At 46.9% G+C, this 24,491-nt stretch overlaps 1 protein-coding gene and 1 pseudogene across 2 annotated transcripts in view; both read right to left on the reverse strand.

The window, feature by feature from the left end:
* Nucleotides 1-3,967: 3,967 nt before the first annotated feature.
* LOC115276715 lies at nucleotides 3,968-4,630 on the reverse strand (annotated as a pseudogene).
* Nucleotides 4,631-8,375: 3,745 nt separating this feature from the next.
* MRRF (mitochondrial ribosome recycling factor) overlaps nucleotides 8,376-24,491 on the reverse strand; it is a 50,258-nt gene continuing 34,142 nt past the window's right edge. Inside the window, exons 6-7 of one of the 2 annotated variants that reach the window (XM_029919851.1) lie at nucleotides 16,097-16,256; nucleotides 8,376-8,916 (exon numbers count right to left, since the gene is read on the reverse strand). In XM_029919851.1, the coding sequence (XP_029775711.1) occupies nucleotides 8,839-8,916; nucleotides 16,097-16,256 (238 nt within the window). In that variant the 3' untranslated portion in view covers nucleotides 8,376-8,838. The remainder of the gene's footprint in view (nucleotides 8,917-16,096; nucleotides 16,257-24,491) is intronic. The other variant, XM_029919852.1, reaches the window with a different exon arrangement.

The following is a 24,491-nucleotide window of genomic DNA, read 5'->3' on the forward strand; positions in this document are numbered from 1 at the left end:
GACACTCCCGACAGGAGCTGAGGCGAAGCTCCAAGTGGCATTGATGCCAGCGAGGGGGAGCCTGGGCAGGAGAGGAACAGGGTGGGCACCAGTGATTGTGGACACCATGGGAGGCGGCCTCCAGATGCCCAGAAACTCTGGAGGCCAACGCAGCAGATGAGGTCGGAGGTCTGAGCTAGCAGGTGAGAGTAATTAGAGAAACTCTGGGTTATTGATGTAAATTGACTTCATTTGTATTCAAGGCCAGGCAGGCCCATTACAACCGGACAAACATTTCCCTAACGGCAGCTCTGAGCCAAGCACTGTGCTCGTCGGGGAATGCAAAGAGTAGAAGAGCAGAGGACTTCCTTTCCAGGGATCCACCCAGGCTTCTCCAGTGCTAGTGGGGCTCTGCCTCTGCAGGAGGCCAGAGACACAGGCGAGGCCGGCCTCAGACAGCTGACACTTCGGTGCCCTGGTACGCACCACTCAACAATGTGCACTCTGCACACAGAACTGATGGGACTTGGTGACTTCTTGGATGAGAGTTTGAGGGAGAGGGAGGCACAGGTGGGCCCCATGTCTTGGCACCTGGGGGGACGGCAAAGGCATTTCTGAGAGGCAACACAGGAGAGTGAGCGAGTCCGGTGGGGACATGTATTTTAGAAGGGGGAGCTGAGTTTGGGGTGCTGGAGGCATACGCAGGTCAATAGGCATACACGCATTTAGGGACCAGGGGAAACATCAAGACAGAGAAATGAATGAGTTAGTGCAAGGATATGGGGCCAAGAGCTGTGAAGGCTGGACACATTTTTGCCTGTTGGGTGGGGCAGTGATCTAAGGGAGCGCATAGCAGGCAGACAGCCTCAAAGAGACACGGGGGTGGAAGAAAGTGGCACAAAACCTCAGAAAAAGTAATAATTCCACTGAGCTTAAGCACGAGTTGCCTTAGGGTGGCTGCGAGAGGTGCATCGCAACTGCAGGGTTACAAAGGCTTAGCCGGCAGAAGTCACTGCTTGCCCGGGTGAAGTCTGTACACAATTCAGCAGGCAACGGGGCGCCATGGATGAGTGTGGAGCAGAAGAGCGGCGTGATGAAGGCTATGTCTCGGGGTGCACTAACCCACAGCATGTGGTGAAGTAACACAAAGACCAGAACAAAGGGATGTAAGACACAGGGATCGCCATTTATTTGTTCATTCAACAAGCAGTGAACCTCCTCTCTGCAGAAGCTACCCTTCCCCTCAACCTAACATCCAGCCCCTAATCTGCCAAGGGTTTAGACCCCAAATCACCCAGTGGTGATACCGCATGCGAACAAAGAGTAAATATAGGGTTCTATTAAACATTTCAGTATCATCAATGAGTGTGAATGAGTTAAGGTCACCTACTAAAAGAAAAGAAGTTTCATATATATATATATAATGCTTGCAGACCAAGCAAGGGTTTACATGCTTGCAGACCAAGGATTTACTGTATTTAAACCGTTGGTCTGCAAGCATAATTCATTCCAGAAACATGCTTGTAATCCAAAGCACTTGTATTGCAACGCGAATTTCCAGAACAATCGGCTCAGTTGTGATCATGTGACATTCGGCGTCGTGTACCACTTGTATTGCAAGACATCACTTGTTTATCGAGTTCAAATTTATTAGAAATGGTTGTTCATCTTGCAGAAAACTCTCAGAGTAAGTTTTTCACAATCCAAGGTTTTTACTGTTTATACGATGTAACACTATTGAGCCTGAAGAAGGGAAATTCTAACACCTGCTACAACATGGATGAACCATGAGGACATTGCGCTGAGTGAAATAAGCCAGACACAAAAGGTCAAATACCGTAGGATTCCACTTTATCACGTACTCAGTAGTCAAATTCATAGAGACAGAGAGTAGAACAGTGGTTGTCAGGGGCTGGAGAGCAAGTGGGAAGGGGGAGTTGTTTCAAGGGCAGAGGGCTTCAGTCCTGCAAGGTGAAGGAGGTTCTACAGATGTCTCTACTACACAATGATGTGAATGCACACGCTACGACCGAACCGTGTATTCAAAAAGGGTTAAGGTGGCAAATTAAAAAAAATTTTTTTAATGTTTTACTTATTTTTGAGAAAGAGAGAGAGTGGCAGCTCGAGCAGGGGAGAGTCAGAAAGAGAGGGAGACACAGAATCCGAAGACAGGCTCTAGGCTCTGAGCTGTCAGCACAGAGCCCGACACGGGGCTCAAACCCATGAACCGTGAGGTCATGACCCGAGCCGAAGTTGGACACTCAACCGACTGCGCCACCCAGGTGCCCGAAGGTGGCAAATTTTACGTTATGGATATCTTATCACAATTAAAAATGAGGACAATTTTTGAAAGGAGTTTCAGAATGCTTCACAGAACAAAACCCAACTCTAAGAAACACACCTAAAACAGTGATTTGGAAAGGCTACAAATAAAGGAATAGGAAAGATATACCAAGGAAACATAAACAAAAAGCAAGCAGGGACCGTGATCTTGATAGAGGACAAGACGGAACTCAGACTCCCAAGCACTGAATAATATGAAGGTGACAGAAAAGCCAGGCTATCTGGCCATCAGACAGCACAGCAGCAGGCCATCTAGCAGAAATTATAGGAAGTGAAGAAGAAACACAAACGCTGACAACGGGGGACTGAAACACTACTTTCAGCCCCAGACTCATCAAAGGCCAAAAAATAATACAGAAAACCTAAACAATATAATCTACAAACTTCATTTCTTATGTACATATTAAAATGTGTACCCCCAAAACAGAGACACTTCCTCATGGAAACTGAGCACATATTAGAGCAAAGGAAACTGCAAAGCTTCACTCAGTGGCTTCAGTGGGATAAAGGACATAGAAAGAAGTACTTTGAAAACTAAAAGGGGCCAAGGTAATATCAGCTATTGGTGCCACCAATACCATGACTGTCATTGTTACCATTATTCACTGCGGGTGGTCTTTCTGCTCATTCACTGCTTCTCTTACAAGTTCTAGAGGACTCTGCCAAACAGGCGAGGTAGAAATATATAAACATAAACCTTTACTGCCTCCCTTAGAACCACCATCTCTTCTGTGTTCGCCACATGCAGCTTTTTTTTTTCGTACTTAATGAAGGAAAATAGCACGTACCTTTATTGATAATGATTGGCAACAAACATGAATAAAGGTTTAATTTGGTGTCTTTTACATTAATATCATTCTTTAAGTATTGGGAACAGAAAAGAATTAAGCAAAAAATCAGTCACCTCTGGGTATTTACTAGAAAAGAAATTAACTATACCCACTAGAGACCACGGAAGGAAATAATTTTAACATTGCAGTTCTAGATCAAACCTCACAATAAAGAACTCTAAAGTTTTCAGAGTGAAGGAAAAAGGAGGGAGAGACAATCAGTTAGGACCATGCTTCTCAAATTTGGCCCCTTTTACCGACATACTCTTGGGGAAGGGGTTTGCAAGTTTTCTGGAGTAACATTTTCAATGTTGCATTGACTTCCGTTCGTAACCTAAACAAGTTAAGACCCTGCTCTTCCAGATCGCCTGGATGACCATATTGCATAACGGAGGGAACCCGTGATTGCAGCAGCTGTGCTGATACCGCGGATCCCTGAGGCGCCAGCAACGGGCCTCACATGGTGCTTCCCACGTGGGGTCCTTAAGACCCTTCACAGAATTGTTGAACATTTTCTATGAGATTTGTGAGTTGTCAAGGTTAAGAACATGAATTCAGAGCAGTGATTCCCAAGGTAGGATGGGGTGCTATGGGGATAATGACTGGGGAGACACTTATAAGTTGAAAAAGCACAGTCCAAATACCTATTGTTTTCATACTGCAAATTCTGTCAAGTTAAACTCAACAAAGTAACCTTGAGGCAATAGCAGGAAACCAATTATAGCTTCATCCTAGGGTGCTTGGAGTAATCATGGTTGAGAAACACTGGCTCAGAGGTCCTGACATATGGAGAACAGTAAGAGACACGTTCCCAAGAGAAAGAACATCTTTGGGGTCACTGAGTGAACCCTAAGCCATACCCTGTCATGGTCTTTTGGAACCCAAAGGGCCAATGGAAAAGAAACCCAAGATGTCTATCAACCTTCTCTGTGGTTTGGGGCAAGTTGGTCTGCATTTAATACTGAGTCAAAAGAAGGAAAAGCTGTTTTTCCCAAAAAATCCACCCTCCCCCCTTTTTTTGTGTGAACACATTTCAGAATTTTAAGTAAACTGTTGCTGTGGCTGTTAGCTCCAGATCCATCCACCAGGAAGTGTGGTCCTCATTTGAAATGCCATCCGGTTCTCAAGGGGAACATCATCCTGGGGTCTGCCCTGTAATTACTGCAGAGCTCCAATCTGTTTTAGCCGCTTCAACAGCTCCCCACTCTCATGCATTTCCACTAGGTCCGTGCATCCGCCGATGCAATCTTTGCTGATAAAGACCCGAGGGACTGTTCTGGCTCCTGTGAGCTGTTCCAATAATCTTGAATCTTGCCAGTGTCACTGGTGGCTGTGATATCGACAAATTCCAAAAGCCCTTGTTTGAAGGGCAATTGGCTGAGGAGCTCTTGGGTCCTCCTGCAGTAGGGGCAGGAGGGCTTGATGAACACAACCACCTTCCCGGGCTAGATCCTGCAGCTCACAAGCTCTTCGGCCATGCTGACACGCCGCCGCCTCCTGGGGAGGAGTCCTCAAAGGCAGGTATTGCTCTGAGTGTAAACCCCACATGCAGCCTTTAAACATGGGCCTTTGTTAAAAATAGCTAATTGTTTCCACGAAAGTGAGTTTCCTGCTTCTCTTCTATCACTTTTGGGGCTCAGAGCAGTGCTGAGTGCGCTTCGAGTAAATGTTTAGTGCATGGATTAAGGACCTACTTCAAAGTCAGATCTGAGTTTCAAACCTCACTCTGGCACTGACTAGCTGTGTGACCTTGGTCAAATTAAATGCCCATTCTGAACCTTAGCTTTCTCCTACGTAAACAGGGATAATACTTACACCAGTTAGCATTGTTCAGAAGTTAAAGAGTAGTCATGCAGGTAGAGTGTCCAGCACGGGAGCTGGGCTATCGTGGGCATTCAATAAATGTTAGTATGAGGTTGAGGAAAAATAGGAGAACTCATCAAAACAGACAAACACAGAATAAGGGTTGTTTTTTTCTCAAAAAACAAAACAAAGACCATCTTTAAATAGAAACATCTTCCAATGCATATGAGATGGGTTTTTTTTTTTAACATCATAGGGGTAACAGTGAAGTCAGTCCAGGTACATCCATACTATGGAATACCGCATTGCAATGAAAAAGGAGTGAACTTTATCTCCGTGTTCACATAAGAAGATGGCCATGATGTGGTGTTGGGTTATCAAAAATAATAATAATAATAATAAGCAAGCTTCAGAATAGTTCCCTTTCCTGCTTTTTAAAAATTATGTGTGGGGATAGCTGGGTGGCTCAGTTGGTTAAGTGTCCAACTCCTTTTTTTTAATTTTTATTTTTTATGTTCATTTATTTATTTTTGAGAGACAGAGAGAGGCAGTGCGATCAGGGGAGGGTCAGAGAGAGAGGGAGACACAGAATCTGAAGCAGGCTCCAGGTTCTGAGCTGTCAGCACAGAGCCCGACATGGGGCTCGAACCCATGAACTGTGAGATCATGGACACTGGAGAAGCTGGACGCTTAACCGACTGAGGCACCCAGGCACCCCAAGTGCCTAACTCTTGACTTTGACTCAGGTCATCACGGTTCATGGGATTGAGCCCCATGTTGGGCGTTGTGTTGACAGCACAGAGCCTTCCTGGGATTCTCTCTCTCTCCCTCTCTGCCCCTCCCAGGGTCGTGCATGCTCTCTCTCTCAAAGTAAGTGTTTTAAAAATTACGCATGTATAGAGAAATATCTGGAAGAATATACATCAAATCGTTAAAGGGGAGTGAGACTAGGAACTTAGAAGTTTCTCTTTTAACTTTTTACATTCCAGTTTCTTTTGTAATTTCCAACACACACACACACACACACACACACACACCATGTAAAAAAGAAAAAATAAATAAACAGGGCAACGGTTCTCCATTTCTCTTTGGCCTGTGATTTTCATGGGATTTGGGAAGTCGTTGAACTGAACAGAGGAGGTGGTTAATTCTTCTGGCAAGGGCAGGAATTTCCATACCCAGCTTCTCCTTTTGAAAGAAAGAGCTTCAGGGAAGGAGAGAGGGAGAGGGTGCCGCTCAGCTCACTCATTACTCAGCAGATCCTAACAGGTAGTCTCATTCTGGTCCCTGCCACCACTGCAGCCCCGACACAGGGGAACAGAGAAACTCTTTGATAAATGTCAACTGAAATAGAGCAATCAGCTGAAAGCCATTTGCTGAGCTGTCTGACTGCCCTGGGCTGGAGGTTTTCCTTTATTCATTTATCATGATATACAGCTTTGGCCAACATACACACAGGAGAGAAATTGTTGACATGTGGGACCCAAGTACAGAAAATCTTTCATTTTCCAACCCCCTCAACCCTGTCTGTTCACCAAATAAGTTTTTGTTTATTTAAAGACTACAGAGGATTTGGCTGTTAAGAACCAAATGCCTTTGGAGTGGAGTTACAACATAATTTATCATTTCCTCTGTTTATTAAAAAATCCTGCATCTTTGAGAAGCACATTTGCCAGGAGTGGGGGCTTTCGGCCACTCACGAAAGGCTGTTGCAATGCCCCCGCCATGTGGCTCACCCCAAAAAAGACTCCTTGATTGCTCTTCCTATCCCTGTTCTTCCCCCAGCTGACTTCTGATCGTGTGATGGCCACTCGGGGCTGGTGAGCGGGGTTGGACTGGGGACAGGTAAGCAGGGCAGGAGGCTGTTTAGCTTCTTTCATTTTTGACCTGATTCTGACCTTGAACCCCCACGGTCTGTGCGCGGTGTGCTCCACCAGCACGAGCAGAGGGAGAAGCGCACACTGCTGGCAAGGGACAGGAGTCAGACAGCAAAGGGAAGCCGGGGGCTGCTTCGAAGGAGTGCAGCCAGGCCCAGCTGCCGCCCAAGTGGGCTCTGCTCTGAAGGCGGACAAAACTGGAACGGACTGCCTGCCGTCCACCTGAGGCACCCTGGGGAGTGACTCAGTCCGGTGTGCCATGCACCCCTCAAAGACGGAGGCCACCTCTTACCCGTTTTTGCATTCCCAGCACGTAGCACAGCACCTGACACACAGTGTGCTCACCAAAGGCTGCAGGATGCGTGGGCAGAGCACAAGATTTAGATCAGACCTCAGTTTGAATCCCAGCTCTGCCACTTGCTGGCTGTGTAACCTCCCTCCACCGACACCAACCCCCCCCCCCCCCCCCCCCCCCCCCCCCCCCCCCCCCCCCCCCCCCCCCCCCCCCCCCCCCCCCCCCCCCCCCCCCCCCCGGCCCCCGGCAAGAAATTTGACCTCTTTTGAGCTCCTCCTTCTCTGTAAAATGATTCTCTGTAAAATGAGACGGACAGTGAAGAATGAAACCCTCTATCACTTACTAGGCTTGTTACTTTGGGCAAGTCATCCAATACTCTCAAGTCAGTTCTCAGTTTTTCTATGTGTAAAGTGGAGAGAATACACATCTCCCAAGTGTACCGTGAAGAATAAAGATATTGCCTAGAACTGCATCTAGCTCAGGATGGCTATATTATGAATGAGAGAAAGGAAAGAAGGGAAGGGAAGGGAAGGGAAGGGAAGGGAAGGGAAGGGAAGGGAAGGGAAGGGAAGGGAAGGGAAGGGAAGGGAAGGGAAGGGAAGGGAAAGGGAAAGGGAAAGGGAAAAGGAAGGAAGGAAGGAAGACTAATTATCATTGGAGAACCAATCAGCTGACTGGTTACTGGAAGAAAAACCTAACAACCCAAAGATGAGCCACCACAGAACCGCCTGTCTGTCAGTGACAGGCAGGCCCGGGGGAAAGGTATCTCATCACCAAGTAAATGCTGAGGACAAAGACAAGGCAAGAGTGGAAAACGCCAGAATGATGGTGTTATAATCGGAAAGACAGGAAAGGAAGCCAGCATTTGTTGAGTGGCTACTTTGTGCAATTCATTCACAACACATCTCGATGCCTACTATGTTCTAGGCATTATGCCAAGATTGAGGAAAATGAAGGTCTAGAAAGAGACACATTATCAAAAAGGTTCAATTCAAAGCAGGAGACAATCCTGAGAGCCAATAATAGGAGCCCTAGGTTAGGGCAATAAGGAGGGCTTCCCGGAGGAAGTGATACCCAAGCAGAGACGTGAAGGATGAACAGGACTGGCCAGGTAGGTCAGTGGGGGAAGAACGGCCCGGGCAGAGAAAAGAGCATGTGTGATGATGACTCAGAGGCAAAAGCATTGTTCTGGTGGCTTTACGCAAAGGTCCTTAGAGAACCTTAGTCCAGATTGACTCTACCCATTCCTTTGTGGTTGTTATTCTTTACAATTTATTTTGATTTTATTGGGCCCCTGGCAAAGGGATCCAGTCACAGGTGAAGGCCCACACCAGCCCAGAGTTCAAAGTTGAGGACAGAGCCCAACTGGAAAGGAGGCTCCCGAGATGAGAAACAGGCGGGCTAAGTCTGCCAACAGTCCTGGTTGCTTGGCGATGTCACATCGGGGCAAATGCCTGGAGTAGAGGCCATCTGTCAGCAAGAGACACTCTCTGAGGGCCGCCCGCGGCAGGGCCAGGGCAGAATGGGGTGGACAGGGAGCAGGAGGAACAGAAGGGCCAGGTCTGGGTGTCCCACTGGAAGGCTGAGGCTCACAAACACTGACAAAGCAAGGTGGCGGTCTTCCGTGTGGACGGGGAAGATAGGCGCCCATGCGCCACCACGGGCTCCACCAGAAACCAGGCTGTGGCGCTCTGCTGGCCCTGGTGGACTTTCATCCCAGGAGTTCTTTGGTCTTCACTGCCAGATGCCTGTCCAGCTCTGCAGCTGTGTCGTCGGCCATTTGGCTGATCTGCAAGGACACAAAATGAGACAGCCCGATAACCGAGGCTGGTGCAGGAGAGGGGGACAGACATTCCAAAACTATGAGAAAGTGACCTGGCAAACAGTAACGGTGACAAAAGCTCACACTATTTAGGCACCGTGCTGATTCCTCACAGCAGCCCCATGAAACAGGTACCATTATTATCCCCATTTCCCAGATGAGAAAACTGAGGCAGTGAATCACTTATTCAGGATACACAGCTGAAAGTAGCAATGACAAAGTTCAATCCTGGCTAGCCGGACTCCACAGCCCCAAATTCTTAATTATTATAACAGGACACAGAGAAGCCAGCTTCGTCTGTCACCTAATGACTCTCTAGAATTTCCTACACCTCAGACACTCTGCTATCTGAATCCCATACTAATTGATAAGAATATTGAGATCCCAATAGTTTAAGCATAAAAAAGAAGTCTTGAAAAAAGATGAAGTAAATCTAGTTAACAAACCTCGGAAATTCAACAGACGCTGAAGAAATGCAAATGGAAACAAGAATATAATTCAGTTATCGTAGTTAACAAAATCCGATGCTGTCGTTTTTAATTACAATATTCGACTCCAGAAAGCTATGGTAAAATGGGCAAGCTCGTAAATCGATGATAGGAATTCAAGTGGATGCAAATGTCTGTAACACTTTTTAATCCCCCCAATCTCTCCACTGGGAAATTACTACATGAATGGAATCTGAAACAAATTTCTAAAGTCCTGTCAGCAAAAATATGTATTATATTTGCATATACATACACACACACATATATACAGACACGAGTATATATTTGCACACACAAACAGGGCTTCGTTTTTCATAAAGAAAAGGCAGAAACTCTAGAGGGACAGCACAGGGAGCACACGAGTACACACAACACAGTGAGGACTGCCCCCTTCTCGTGGTGAGGGTACAATCACGAGAAGCACAATGCACGTTGGTAAGTGCTGCAGCCTCCCTCCCATGTCGGAAAGGGACCTGAGGCAGGAAGCTTGAAGGGGGCAGCACGGGGCCCCGGACCTGTGTGCCCAGTGGCACAGCAGCTGCCTGACATCTTTATTTGCAGACTGCAGGCCCTGCCCGGACCTGGGAACTAAATGCACTGGAAACGGAAGAAACTGCAAAGGACTTGAAGCAACTGGCCGCAGGCAGGGAGTCCAGCAGGCTCTCGCCATAGCAACGGCTGCGAGTTCTGCAGCTGGGAAGGTGCCGCTTCAGGGGCCGCGGGGCTCAGAACTGCCACTCAGGCCCTCCGCCCTCCACCTCGGACTCCTCAGGTGCCTGTCCCCGCCTGGAGCGGCCGCCTTGCTGGGCACGTGGCACAACGCCCAGCAGCACTCACTCCAGCACCTGGAGGCTGGCAGCCTGGCACAGCCGGGAACAAGCACCGCACAGCTACTCTGGGAAAATGGCATGGAAGGCAGTTTGGGGATGGGAATGGGGACCAGGGGGAGGAAGAATACCTCAGGGACAATGCGATAATGTGGGTGCTGGATTAAATTCTCAGTGAGGTAACAATGTGCAAGTCACTGAACCTCAGTTTCCTCATCTCTCAAATGGGGACGCTGGCCCTTCCTCCAAGAGTAGTGGTGTCCGCTAAGCAGGATCGTGATTATGCAGGCACAGCGCGAATGGGTTATTTGCTATGCAAATACTGCTTGTATTACTCTGAGTTTTATTATCATTTCCTGACTTCGAGTTAATCGATTCATCAAAATATTTACTAACTTTCTACCAAACTGTAGGCACAAAGTGCCCTTGGGGACAGTCAGTCTGCAAGTGCATCTTGTCTGTCTTTATCAGACTTCTTAAGATGATGATGATTACCAACAATGACACCACCACCACCAGCTCCCTCGTACTACTACTACATGTAGACGTGAGGCTAAAAACCTCCTGTGCACTACTTCACACGATCCTCAGAACACATGAAATGCTGTTGTTCTCTCCCTTTACAACACTGTGAGTATTTCATTACTTCACCTGCCGGTTGCACAGTAGTTCATCAGTATGCAAGGGGGTGTTGTCCTCTGTCATTTCATCCAAATCCAACAACCACATATAACCTCTGTAAGGCCGGTGGGACAGGCATTATCCCCACTGGACAGAGGAGTAAACTAAGGCATAAAATGTTAACTCTCCTGCCCAAGGTCACATCAGAAAGTCAGGGGTGTGACTGAGCCAGGAACTCACCCACCCCAACTGCAGTATGGTGCGTCGCCTCCCCCCACCCCTCCGGCACCAGTGAGCTGCGTGAGGGTCACTCCAACAGCTGATCCCAGTCCTACATTCAAAAGGTGAAGAAAGGAATGGGACAGGCAAACAGGACGGACAATTAGCGAGGACCCGCAACCACACCAACCACTTTTTATATGTCATTTGGTCCTCTCGCCCATCCTGGGAGGTAAGCACCACTGCTCCCACTTTACAGAGGTTCAGAAACGTGAGGCCATTCACTAACCTGAGCAGCTGGGAAGTGAGAGCTGGGATGTGAGTCAGTCAGGCCTGTCTGCCGGCAAAGCAAGAGAGAGCCCTTTCCGGTTTAATATGCTGCCTCACAGAGATCACACCGCCGCCACCATCACCGCCACCACCGCCGCATCCGCTCCCTTCCAGGGCAGGAGGGTAGAAGGCAGACACCGGGAAGGGGGCCGCAGGAGCACACAGTGCACCGGGCGGGGTGGGTAAAGTCATCCTTCCTGAGGCCTGTCGCAACAGTGCCCACCTGGTCCAGCCCCCTGCCTGCGTGCCTGTCCACTAGGAGCCCTGCCCTCCCTCAGCCACCAGCCACCCAGCCTCACTTCAGAGCAGCAAGCTCCTCAGAAAAAGGCAGCAGTGAAAGATCTTGGCCAGATTTACTGGTGGTTTCTGCCAAGTGCTTTCATGCTCGGCAGGCCCATTTGTAGCAAACTAAAGCGAAGGTGAAACAGCAGGCTGGCAGATGTCAGAGTCCCGGGTGGGGAGGCCCGGTACTTCTTCAGCAGAGCTGGCCTGGGCTGGGGACTGGGAAGCTGGGGCGAGGGGTTGCGGGGGGGATCACAAGTGACTATAGCGATAGAACCCACAACTGAATCCTTTCATTTATATACAGCAAAGAAGGAACAGTTTTATAACATTGTTTTTAAAAATCTGACCTCAAAAGAATTTTGGAACATAAAAAAATCCCACAAAGAATAATATTGAAATTATTCATAATCCCATTGCCTGAAATGACGAACAACTTTCTCTAGTGGATAAGATGCCAAGCTTTTTTTTTTAAGATTTTATTTTTAAGTGATCTCTACATCCAACGTGGGGCTCGACTCACAAGCCCAAGATCAAAAGCCACATACTCTACCAACTGAACCAGCCAGGTGCCCCTAAGCTACCAATCATTTTATGTACTTGAAAGGTTTCATTATAAAAATGAGTCCATATTATAATATTGTTATGTAATCTACCTTAAAAAACATAAATTCCAGGGCGCCTGGGTGGCTCAGTCAATTAAGCGTCCGACTTCAGCTCAGGTCACCATCTCACACTTTGTGAGTTCGAGCCCCGTACTGGGCTCTGTGCTGACAGCTCAGCCTGGACCCTGCTTCAATTTCTGTATCTCCCTCTCTCTGCTCCTACCTCTCTCATGCTCTGACTCTCTCTCTCAAAAATAAACATTAAAAAAGTTAAAAATAGATAAATATTAAAAGAAACTTACCATGTCTGCAAAATATTTTTTATAATTGTCTCTATACAGAGATTCCAGTAAGTGGATGTAAAACAATTTATTTTCTCACTATCAGAAATTTAGACAGTTTCCAATTTCTAACAGATACCTCTGTAGGTAAGATTCTCAACAATTTATTTTGGATAAATTCTTTTTTATTTTACTTTATTTTATTCACTTTTGAGAGAGAGATAGAATGCGAGTGGGGGAGGGGCAGGGAGCGAGGGAGACACAGAATCCGAAGCAGGCTCCAGGCTGTGAGCTGTCAGCACAGAGCCCGACGTGGGGCCCAAACCCACGAGTGGTAAGATCATGACCTGAGCCGAAGTCAGATGCTTAACTGACTGAGCCACCCAGGCGCCCTTTATTTTGGATAAATTCTTAAGCCACTGAATCAGAAATGTATGGATTTGGGTATATGTTGCTATACTATTTTAGAAAGGTTGTATAGATTTATACAAAGAATAACTTAATCTTTTCTATAGAGTATAGAAATAAAAGCAAAAAGAAAGAAAAGCTTCTAAGATAAGCAGCATTTCAGGCTCACACTAAAAATTCTGGGTTCAGATGTTAGGGATTAGAAAAGGCAACAAAATTTTAAAAATATACATACTCTAAAAACCTTGTGAGTGATTTAGGCAGTACATACCAAGAATCTTAAAAATATGCATTCCCGTTGTGCAGTAATTCCACACTTGAGACTCTATCCTAGGGCCTATCCTAGGGAAATCATCTCAACAAAGATTTACGTATAAAAATATTCACTGCAACCTTACTTATAACAAAAAAAAGTTTAAACAAACTAAATGTCCAAGAAGAGGCTTATGAAAGTGAATTCTGGTATAACCACAAGACAGATGATTTTGTAACCATCAGAAATGGCTGTTTAAGACACGACCAAATGCTAATGGTTTTAATGCTAAACAGAAAATAAAAAAGCTGAGTACAGAAGTGGATGCATACTTCATATTCTCAGTTGTGTTAAAAAGTATGTAGTTAAAAAAAAAAAAAAGAGGGAAGGCAGACAAAATACTCCAAAATGTTAGGAGCAGCTGCCTCTGAAATGTGGGCTGATGGTGTGGATTCTTCCCCATGTTTTAAAACAGTTTCCTGAACTCTCCATTTTCCATGGTGAGCATATGTGACACTTTAATAACCAGGAACAAAGTAAACAAATACACTTTTAAAAAACACTGATAAAACAACAATCAGCCTCTGTCTCACTTACTTAAAAGACAAAAACAAAAACCGCACACCGCAAACTCCAGAATACTGCCTTCCATCAGGGAAAAAGAACAAAACCAAGAGTATGCAAGGCTGTCTCCTGAAGATTTTCTTACTCAAACTTTTTCTTTTTCTTTTCTTTCTTTATTTTAACATTTTATTTATTTTTTGTGAGACACAGGGAGAGAGACAGAGCATGAGCTGGGGAGGGGCAGAGAGAGAAGGAGACACAGACTCTGAAACAGGCTCCTGGATCTGAGCTAGCAGCCCAGAGCCCGATGTGGGGCTTGAACCCATGAACTGTGAGATCATAACCTGAGCTGAAGTCGGACGCTTAACCAACTGAGCCGCCCAGGCGCCCCTCTTACTCAAACTTTTAACCACATGACAACAAAATATTAACACTAATGGTAAGAACTCACATGTAAATGATAATACCTTAAGCAATAAAGGTTCTTGCCCTGCATATATAGTGTATATCCACTGTGATCCTTCTCTTGTGATATGACGCATGCCCTTACACAGATGACTTGAAGGTCTGCGCGAGAATGTTAACAATGGTCATCTCTGGGTGATGAGATTCCAATTACTTTCTTCTTAGTTTAAAAAGAAAATTACGCTAAACATGTATAAGCTTAGTATCAGAAAACTAACAAGGTGATTTTCATTTGAAAAGTAAGATGCCTCCCAATGGCATTCCCTGCTTCTGGCCTCTTCCGTCCTTACTACTGTCCTGCCCACACTTGTGTTCAGTCTTCCCAAAATGATTTTATGGTGGATGCGGAGGCTTTAGGCAAGCCCTTTGTTCTACGCTAAACATCGTTCTATCTCCTTTAGGAGATTACCTAGTAAATTCATCTTCCTATCTTAATCCCACTAGTACTGATAAGGTTCAGGCCACCATTTCCTGGCTGGATTTCTGTAACAGCCTCCCTGGCCTCCTTGCCTCCATCCGTGCCCCCCACACTCCGTTTTCCACACAGCCACCACAGTCATCTTTCATAAGCACAGATATGACCTCCCCATGGTCTGAAAAAAAAAATCTTTCCAAGGAGTTACTGTATCAGAATCATCTGAGGAGCATTTAAAAATGCAGATCCTTAGGCTCCAGCGCAGACTCACTGACTCAATCTCTGGGAGTGGGGCCCCAGAAACCTATATTTTTATAAACTCTTCAAGTGGTTTGATGCTGTGGTGGATTAGACTGCTGCTCAACAAATATTCCCTCCCTCCCCTGGACTTCCATGAACAGATATATTTTCCTGTCTCAGTGATACTGGGCTTGGCCAGTGGGATGTGCCAAGAGCAGGTGCTTAAAACGTACTTGAGTGGTTGGACTTAAGCTCCTGGCATCTGCTGTTGAGAAGACTCTTAACTCCAGAAGACTGAGAGATATATAAAGCAGATTTTAACCCAATCCAAAACCTGGAGCCAAGCCCACTAAGCCCAGCCTAAAGCCACGACCCCCCAGCTGAGCCACAGAAACGAGACTAAGAAATAATGCCTGATATGACAAATCGCTGAGTTCTGAGGCGGTCTGTTAGGCGACAATTATCAGACAACGGATGAAGTGGCACAGCCAGTGTGGGAGTCTCTGGCCCCGCTGAAGCCCAGGCTGCTCACCCTGGCCTCCAAGCCCTTCCGTGAACTAGCCGCTGTGTCTTTTCTATCCATTCCTGAGTCCCAGCCACTGGCCACACCACAATTACCCACCTGCACAATGTCCTTTTGCCCAGCGTACCTTTGCATTGTTACTCTACCTTCCCCGGGTCTCACTGTCTCCCTGCAGTCTGTTCCAGCGGTGCTACTCGGCACAGGAAGACGGCTGCTAAGTCCTCATGGGTCAGCACCCAACCCACCACACATGAGAGCATTAGCATACAGGCTCTGAAGTTAGTCTGCCTGTGTTGGGATCCATTTCCACCTCTTAACAGCAGTGTGGCTTTGAGCGAGTTATTTAGCTTCTCTGAACCTCAGCTTCCCCACAACCTACTTCATAGCCTTGTAGCAATGGGAAGAAATGAAGTGTTCGGTATGGAGCCTGGAACCTGGCGAAGCATCAACATCATCTTCCCTTCCTCCATATCCCCAGGGATCAGCCCAGAACAGAGACTCAGCCAATCCTGATCACGTCAACAAAGAACCAGGGGTATTTTCTGTTTTAGTTTTCCTCTCTTCAGACACAAACAAGTAGTTCACTGGGTCAGCGACATAAATACTACATCTGCTGGCAATAGTACCTGTTTCTCTATGAGCCGAATGGTGTCCTCTGAGACCTTGTCTTTTGATTTCTTTAGCTTATTCATTGCGTTGGTACGAACTTTCCGTAAAGAATCCTTGGCCTTGTTGGTGTTCTGTTTGGCCAGTTTCACCAGCATTTCCCTGTGCTCCCTGGTCACTCTGATTTAAAAAAGAAACAAACAAACAAACAAACAAAAACATTCAGCAAAATCATCCCATATATTTATCTGCTAGCCAAGAACTTAACATTACTCAGTCCACTAGCTCTGCGGTTTGAAGCTTTGCTCTCCTTCAGTGATGAGCTTTACATTCCTGAATCATGCCCACGGGTATGCTCGGGGGCAAATAAAGCTCCCAGTGAGTTAGGTGAGGAGGGCTAGTAAGAGCACTGCCTAAAAGCTTGAGCCAGAGTATCCTGACCATACCACCTGACCATACATAACTGACTTCCTCTTCTCAGAGTCCCCACCTGTACAATGGTGATGGTGTGAAGATTACAGGAGAGAGTGCACATAAACTGCTTGGCACTGGCCCTGCCCATTTTAAGTATTCAATAAAAGGAAGTTATTATAAGCTCTAACTCTGCTCGTTTTTCTCCCACTAAAGATGCAATGCAAATGAGTGATGGTGCCATGGAAATGGCGCCATCGTTACCTCTCCAAGACACCTGGAACAAGTAAGGAGCAATCTTCAGACTCTTACTTATTATTACAGCAAATTCCTTGTGAATCACTTCAAAATTGACCAAGACATAACATGAGTCCCAACACGTGACAAGCGCCGGACCAGTAACCTTCCATAAAGAACATGAGAATGTCTGACACATGTTAAGTGCTTAAAGTCAGTTATTTTCACTACTCCCTTCCTCCTCATAACAACGCCAGTGAGCACACTGAGGGCTACTACAAACCCCTGGGATAGGCACTTTGTAAGCTGAACCTTACGACTACGTGAGGCACTTCTTCTTCTTATGTTACGTGGACTCATCACAACAACCCGGCAAAGTAACTCAATGCATTTGTTTCTTCGTCATATACACAGGTGAGTGTACTACTTACCTATCAAAAGCAGTGCTGGGTATGTGAACAGTTAACAGACCTGCGGTCAACACTGATAGGGTCAACACTAAAAGACCTTTGTTGTGTTCTTAGGGACCTTAGCCAGGGACAGAGGTAGTAAGGAGACATCTCCCATGGGAGTGTGGGAAGTGCTGTGGTAAGGGAAGCGGCGAAGTACAAGGTGCCACAGGAGCGCAAAAGCAGATCTGCTAACTCGCCAGGAACTGTCCGAATCGGGGCAGGTGGCAAGTAAGGAAAGATTCTACTGACGAAAGAATACCTAATTAAACGCGGTCGTCTTTAGGTCTGCTCACTAGTGTTCTGCTTCTTACTCCTCCCAGCAGGAATGCATTTCCCTATCCCCTCTAAAGTCTGGTGTGGCTCCACAATTGCCCTGGTCAGTGAATGTGAGCAGAAATGACACCCCTCAGGGCAGAAGCTTTAAGAGCCAATGTGTGCTCTGCCATCTTTGTTTCTGTTGGCTGCAGTACAAGTGGAGATGAAGCTTCCAGCAGCTTGGGTCCTAGAGAGACTATGATAAACAGCGCCCATCAGGCAGCATGAGCAAGAAACGGATTTCTGTATGAGCATGGAGATTTGGAGGTTGTCTGTAACTGCAGCATAGCCCATCCTATTCTAAGGCACACACCAGGTTCTGAAGAACAGAACGAGTGCCAGCTGCCCATGCTGGCATGGCGAGGGATGGACTTCCAGGAGGAAGAAAAGAGCATGTACAAGGCCTCCAGCTGCAGAGACCATGTTTCATTTGAGGAATTAGAGGAGCACAGATAACCAGAGAGTGACAAGAGGCTGGAAACCCATACCACGGAGGGTCCTGCAAGATCATGAGCACCTTTTTACAGATGAAGAAAATGAGGCCCGAGAAGTTTGGGCCAAACCCAGCCTGACCTGTCTCAAAAGCCAATAGTCTTAGTATGACACAATTCCTCGCCCCCTGGGTCCTGAAACAGACATCACTGGCATATGGTTCCTGACCCTCCAGTCAGCGTGGTTCCTACTGGTAAGGACGATCCCAAGTTCTGGGTATATGTTCCATGTGAAACATGGACAGCAGGTGTTTAACATTTAGTGGCATCTACCTGCTATTTTTTTCCCTGACAGGATGAGGGGGGAAATTAAAGAATTCTGAGAAAAGATGAGCTCTGAAGATTATAAATCAATTCTCCTGGATTCAGCTATTTGAAGGTATTTTCAAAACAGAAATGATCCTGATCACTGCCATTACCGAGCCCATCTACGCCAGGGGAGCGCTGTAAGTACATCACCTCACAGACCTCTGCAACCACTCTTCCAGCTAGATTCTCATGCCCCCATCTTCCAATGAGGAAACTGAGGCGCACAGGTGTGGAGTAACTTACCCATGAGCCTGAGTGGCAGCACTGGGATTCAAATCCAGATCGCTCAGTCCTGTGTGTTTCCCCTACTCTGTGCTGCCGCCGACCCCCGGTAATCGATTTCAGATAAATTACGCATCACTGTCATGGCTTCTGCTTCAGGCAGAAAGCTTTTCAAAGTCAGTAATACGAATCTTGGGACTGAAAAGGACAAAACCACCATGTCAGGAGTTTAGGGATTTGGATCAGATCTTGTTACTTTTATGGTTTTTAATTAATTGAACAAAAATCATGCTGACATGTTTAGGTCTCTTTTTTGTTCTGCCAAAGCATATGTCAGTATAAGGAAGGAAAAGGAAAATTAAAACTTGATCCAGTGATTCAAAAAACTTAATCTTGCTGAAATACTAGGAGGGGCAGAAAATAAATGAATCTGAGACCATAAGAAACCTCCTAAACTTCTCTAAACTGAGGTATTTCAATCTTCTATTTCATATATAATTTGAAATAAGTATCTGACTGCTTAGACAATCTTTAATAAAAAAATTTTTATCTAACCAACTTCCTTTTCACTACATTGTTACATTTACATTTTACATGAAGGGAAAAAACATGCATTTTAAAAAATGTATAAATTAGAACTCAAAGAAAGCTTAGGAGTAAAAGGCTGTGTAAAGAAAACAAAATCATAATATGTGTAATATGGCCATAATACAAATTTTATACTAGTATAAATGTGACATTAGTAAACTGTTGGCACCAGATAGTTTCCACACATAATAGTACCCAATTATTGAGAGTGGCAAAAATGTTTCAGCTTCAGGATGCAGGCACAAAGGCAATAATCTAAGGAAATGGAGAGCGGGGTGCAGTGAGAGGGGTGAGAGGCAGGGGCGGGGGCGGGAGCGGGAAGGGTAGAGAGGAAACAGGGAATATGCATGCTGGTTCGGGGTGTTGGGCTGAGCGGTATCTCAAATACAAGTTCAGAAGCGGTTGGGGTGAAGGAAAGGCACTGGTTCTGAAGTCAGCCAGTCCCGTTTCATCCCTATGCCCCTGACTCAGAAGCTAAGTATCTTTGGACAACTTCTCTCTGAGCCTCAGATTCCTCACCTCTAAGATGAAGACACTAAAAACACCTTACAGGGTGATGGGAAGAACCAGGCAGAACACAGATAAAGAGCAATAAAGACAGCAGCATATAGTAGCTTTGAATAAATGATAGCACTTATGAATGTTTTAATCAAATACACTTAATTACTTCCTCATGAAACAACGAGGGCACATCTGTTTTAGAAAAGAAACATACCATATTATGGAAATATTTTAATTCCTTTCCAAACCAGTGATTAATACATCTGATCATCTCCCTCTCGCATTCATGGGGTTCTCCGAGCACAAGCCGGTTTGTCCTCCAGGCTTCTGCACTCAGCTGGTTGGTTCTGAGCACCCGCTCTGCACTTGGCGTGCGTTCACTCATCAAGCACTGGCTGCGGCCCCCGAGGCCCGGGCCAGATCCTGGGCCAGGCCGAGGAGCTCCAGAGAGAAGGCAGGCCTGGCCCAGCTTTCCCAGAGGCGCGGGCCCAGTGGCACAGACAAACTCGTCAGTCACTACTTGGAAAGGGCGTGAGTGGCGCTGGGACAGAGGGGTGGACCTTCCGCAGGAGGACCAGGCAGAAAAGTATAGCTCTGCCTTGAGACTTGGGAAATGCCTTAGAAGCATTTCAGTCCGCTGCATTTCAGGCAGAAGCACAGTGGGAGATCCAACGGCAGGAGGGCAGGAGGCTGCAAAGGTCAAGTCTGTCCTGCAGGCCTAGAGTTTTCAAATTCTTCTTTAGCCACAAAACTCTGGCTTCAAAGAAAACCAAGGCAGGGGCTCCATTTATAAATTTATAAAACAGATAACACAAGAGCTGTTCCAGTTAATGAGGGGAAGGGCCGCCGGGGAGGGGTGGCGCTCTATGCCAGGCCGGGGACAGAGTCCGCCCTGACCCCCCTCCCTCTGGGCCTGCCACTAACTGGCTGAGGGACCTCAAGCAATTAAACTCTCTGGGCCTTGGTCTTCCCACCTGGAAACAGAAATTAAAACCCAGCAGATGAAAAACCCCAGCATCCACCTTTCAGGGTGCTTGTGAGGACTCCCTGAGCACACAGTGCAAAGCCTGGCAGGGAGTGAGCAATCAGAGAATGGCAGCTGCCTTTGCCTCTGTGGTTTACGTGCTGGCCCTCAGGGAGGCACCTTCAAATGATGACGAGTTAATTCTTAGACGTTTTTATCAACAGAGAAATGACAGGGCAAACAACCCTGTGCTTCAGCAACCACTTTTTGAGATTCTATCAGTAATTTAACATCTCACACACATTTTAAAACCCAAATGCTCCCAGCATGTAGCCCTGAAGTTTTCTCTTTTCAGTACTAATTCATTTAGTTTATGGTTTCCTTCAACAGCTATTTACTGGGCACATACTGCGTGTCAGCCCCGATGCCGGCCCTGAGGGATATAGCATTAAACACACGAGTTTACCGTCTGGCAAGGAAGGCAGTCACTACCCAAACACATGTTCGATTAATCAATATGTTACTGCTGTAACAAGCACAATAAAGACATATAGAGTTCCATGAAAATAATTAGTGGGGGAAGGGATTCTGACCGAGGTCCCTTGTGGAATTCCAGGAACAAAATGTGGGGACATTCAAGAGGAGTGATATTTAAATTCAGATGTGTAAGAGTGGAGAGGCTGGGGGAGATCATTCCCACCAGAGGGAATGGTCTGCGTAAAGTTAAGGCGTCTTTCCAGGTAGGACAGTGGGTACTGCTCTCTGAGAGACTGAAAATGGCTGCGAGGCTGAGAACAGAAAGAAGAGAAAGACTGTCCCAAAGAGGCTGGTGAGCCCGGCGAGGCCAAGAGTACGGGTGCAGGCCCTTCAATGCCACATGCAGGCCGGTGGGCCACCGACAAGTAAAGAGAAACACAAACCGTACATGCACCCAGTGGAAATGCATTCAGCCTTGGAAAGGAAGGAAATTCTGACACATGTGATAGCGTGGATAAATCCTGAAAACATTACGCTAAGTGAGATAACCCAGACTCAAATACTGTACGACTCCACTTTATACGAGGTACCGAGATTGTCAAATTCATAGAGACACAAAGAAGAAGAGCAATTACCAGGGGCTAAAAGGGGATCAGGGAAGGGGAAGTTACTGTTTAGTGGGTATAGACTTTTAGTATTGCAAAATGACAAGAGTTCTAGAGACTGATTGTACAACAATGTCAATGTACTTAATACACAAAACTATACATTTTTAAATAATGGTAAATTAAGAAAGATTTTTTAAATGTTTTTATTTTTATTTTTGAGAGAGAGAGACAGTGTGCCCAGGGGATGGTCAGAGAGAGAGGGAGACACAGAATCCGAAGATAGGCCCCAGGCTCTGAGCTAGCTGTCCACACAGAGCCCGACGAGGGGCTCTAACCTATGAACCGCGTGAGATCATGACCCGAGCCAAAGTTGGACACTTAACCAACTAAGCCACACAGGTGCCCCAAGACAGATATTTTAGTGTTTGTTTATTTTTGAGACAGAGAGTGAGCGGAAGAGGAGCAGAGATAGTGGGAGATACAGAACTGTTAGCACAGAGCCTGGTGCAGGGCTGAAACTCATGAATGGTGAGATCATAGCCTGAGCTGAAGTTGGACGCTTAATTAACGGAGCCATCCAGGCACCCCAGTAATGGTAAATTTTTATATATATCTTACCATGATAAAAAAGTTTAAAAGAGTCCTAGCAGAGTGTTCCTAAGAAAAACATGGAGTTCCCGGAGTCTGAGGGAGGCCCAGGAAACGTGATCAGATTTGTATTTTGTGTAGATAGCGGTGCACGAACGAGATCTAAGCACGTGGCAAAAGTCTACCCAGGAGTCTGCGGGCAGGCAGATGGAGGGCCCGCCCTGTAACAGCTTCTTGGCTGGATGATGAAGACAGCAGCCTTTCCGCTAGGGTCAGAGAGCCTCCCCGCACAAGGCAGGGGTTTTGGCTGAGCCTGCAGGGTCACACTTTGTTTGTACATACTCCACCAGGCAGGTCTTCCAGTAACATCCTGGATGGGGGCCTTCCTGCGAAATTCCTTGAGCATGAACAATAAGCACAGGGCATGCCCTGATGGTAACTCCCACAGCAGAGAATCTCCCGGATTGAAATGATACTTCCTATTGTTTCAGCGAGAACTGGACTCACAGACAAAGCTATCCCCCAGGTGTGCGTTAGAGGAAGCTGTGCTCAGCGTGGGCAGTTACAGTAAAACCCAGTTACGGTATTTCAGACACCAGGCTTCAAAAGGATCACTGGTTACTTAGAGGGGTCTTTAAAAGGTGGAAAAACATGCTTCAAAGCCGAGAAGACCTCAAGCTGGAATCCTCGCTCTGCTGCTTCTTAGCTTCAGAGCTGTCGGCAGGCCAGGCACCGTCTCCATGCTGGCTCTCCGGGCATCAAGAGGGAGGAAGAATGTTACTAAGGGGGCAGAAGTGAGGATTAAACAAAATGGTGGTAGCAAGGGTTGGCACGCGGCCAGCGGGTGCACTACAGGTGCCCCTGTGGGGTGGCTGCATTCTTACTCTTACCACAGGCTCTCCAGGGTTTGGGGAGACGAACAGGACGTGAGTGGTGAGGGAGAACCCCGTCAAAAGGAGTTAGCAGCTTAAGCAGAGGGGGAAAGAAGGAGAACAGAGAGCAGGCGGTGGGTGGTGTGAGTGGGGTTCCAGCAGCTGTGGGGGACAGGGTGAGGGGGAAGGAAGCCGCACATCCAGGGAACAGTCCATGAAAACACATCTCTGACAGCCACCGAGAGAAGCTCGTCGCTGTGCACCGGCTTCTGGGAGACCTCCCCTCCCTGCAGGGGCATCGGCCTACAATCAGCACAGACACACGCCCCACTTCATTGTCTGCCCGGGGGCGCTACCCGATGCCTTGGGGTCACTGGCCCTGAAGGAAATGTTTTTGTTTGTGTAGCCCAGCCAGACTTCCTTTGCCTCTAGGTATACAATTCCCCCTCCCCACTGTCCTCACCCCTACCACCGCCAGCTCCCTAGCCCGCTCCAGATACACTAATGTCTCCGAAAGACATCAGGTGTCCTTTCAGCCCGAAGGAAATCGTATGTGCACCCTGGAGGGACTTCTGTCACCAGCAGTAACTTTAGTTCTCTGCAGGGACACAACTGGCCACCTGCTTTCAGACGACTGTCCTGTGACTCTTAAAGCCCTGGCTACCCCAGACATACCGCGCTGAGATACAGCCCAGAGGATGGAAAGAGAAGGAGGTTGGGGTCGGGGGCCACATCTTCACATTCTCAGCAGAGGAACTGTGCTTAAGTCCGTTCACTTCTTCCCTGTCACTCCAGCAGGCGGGAAACCCAAGTTATGTGCAGGCGGAGAAAGAACACGGGTTTGGGGGTGAAGGCAGACTTGACTTCGATCCCGGCTCCACCACGTACAAGCTGGGTAACCTGTCCTCTCTGAACTGAGATGTCCAGTGAGCACACAGGAGAGCGGTCCCTAAAGGCAGACTCCTGGGGTCTGTGCCTCAGATCCATCACATCTTAGGTGCATGGCCCTAGGCAAGTCATTCTACCTCTTTGCCTCAGTTTTTCCACCTGTCAAATGTGTGTAGTACCATTAACTTAATGAGATTGTTGTGAGGACGAGAAGAGGTCATAAACATGCACATAAATGGCCAAGTGCTCAATAAACACTGTCTGTTCCTATTTCCTCAACTGTCAAATGTAGGGGGAGTAATAAAAATACTACCTTTTTCCACAGTGAGTGTCAGGAGCAAATGAGAGAGGATGGTTAAGGAACTCTGCCTAAGTAGCTATCAACTACTTAAAAGTCAACAATACTATCAGTAATAAAAGTAAGGGTATGTCTCCTGCCGGGAGAGCGCACAGCACAGGGGACGAGGCCTGGCTGGGAGGAAGACCTCTGCT

Source organism: Suricata suricatta, chromosome 13, assembly GCF_006229205.1.
Source record: "Suricata suricatta isolate VVHF042 chromosome 13, meerkat_22Aug2017_6uvM2_HiC, whole genome shotgun sequence".
Taxonomy (NCBI): domain Eukaryota; kingdom Metazoa; phylum Chordata; class Mammalia; order Carnivora; family Herpestidae; genus Suricata; species Suricata suricatta.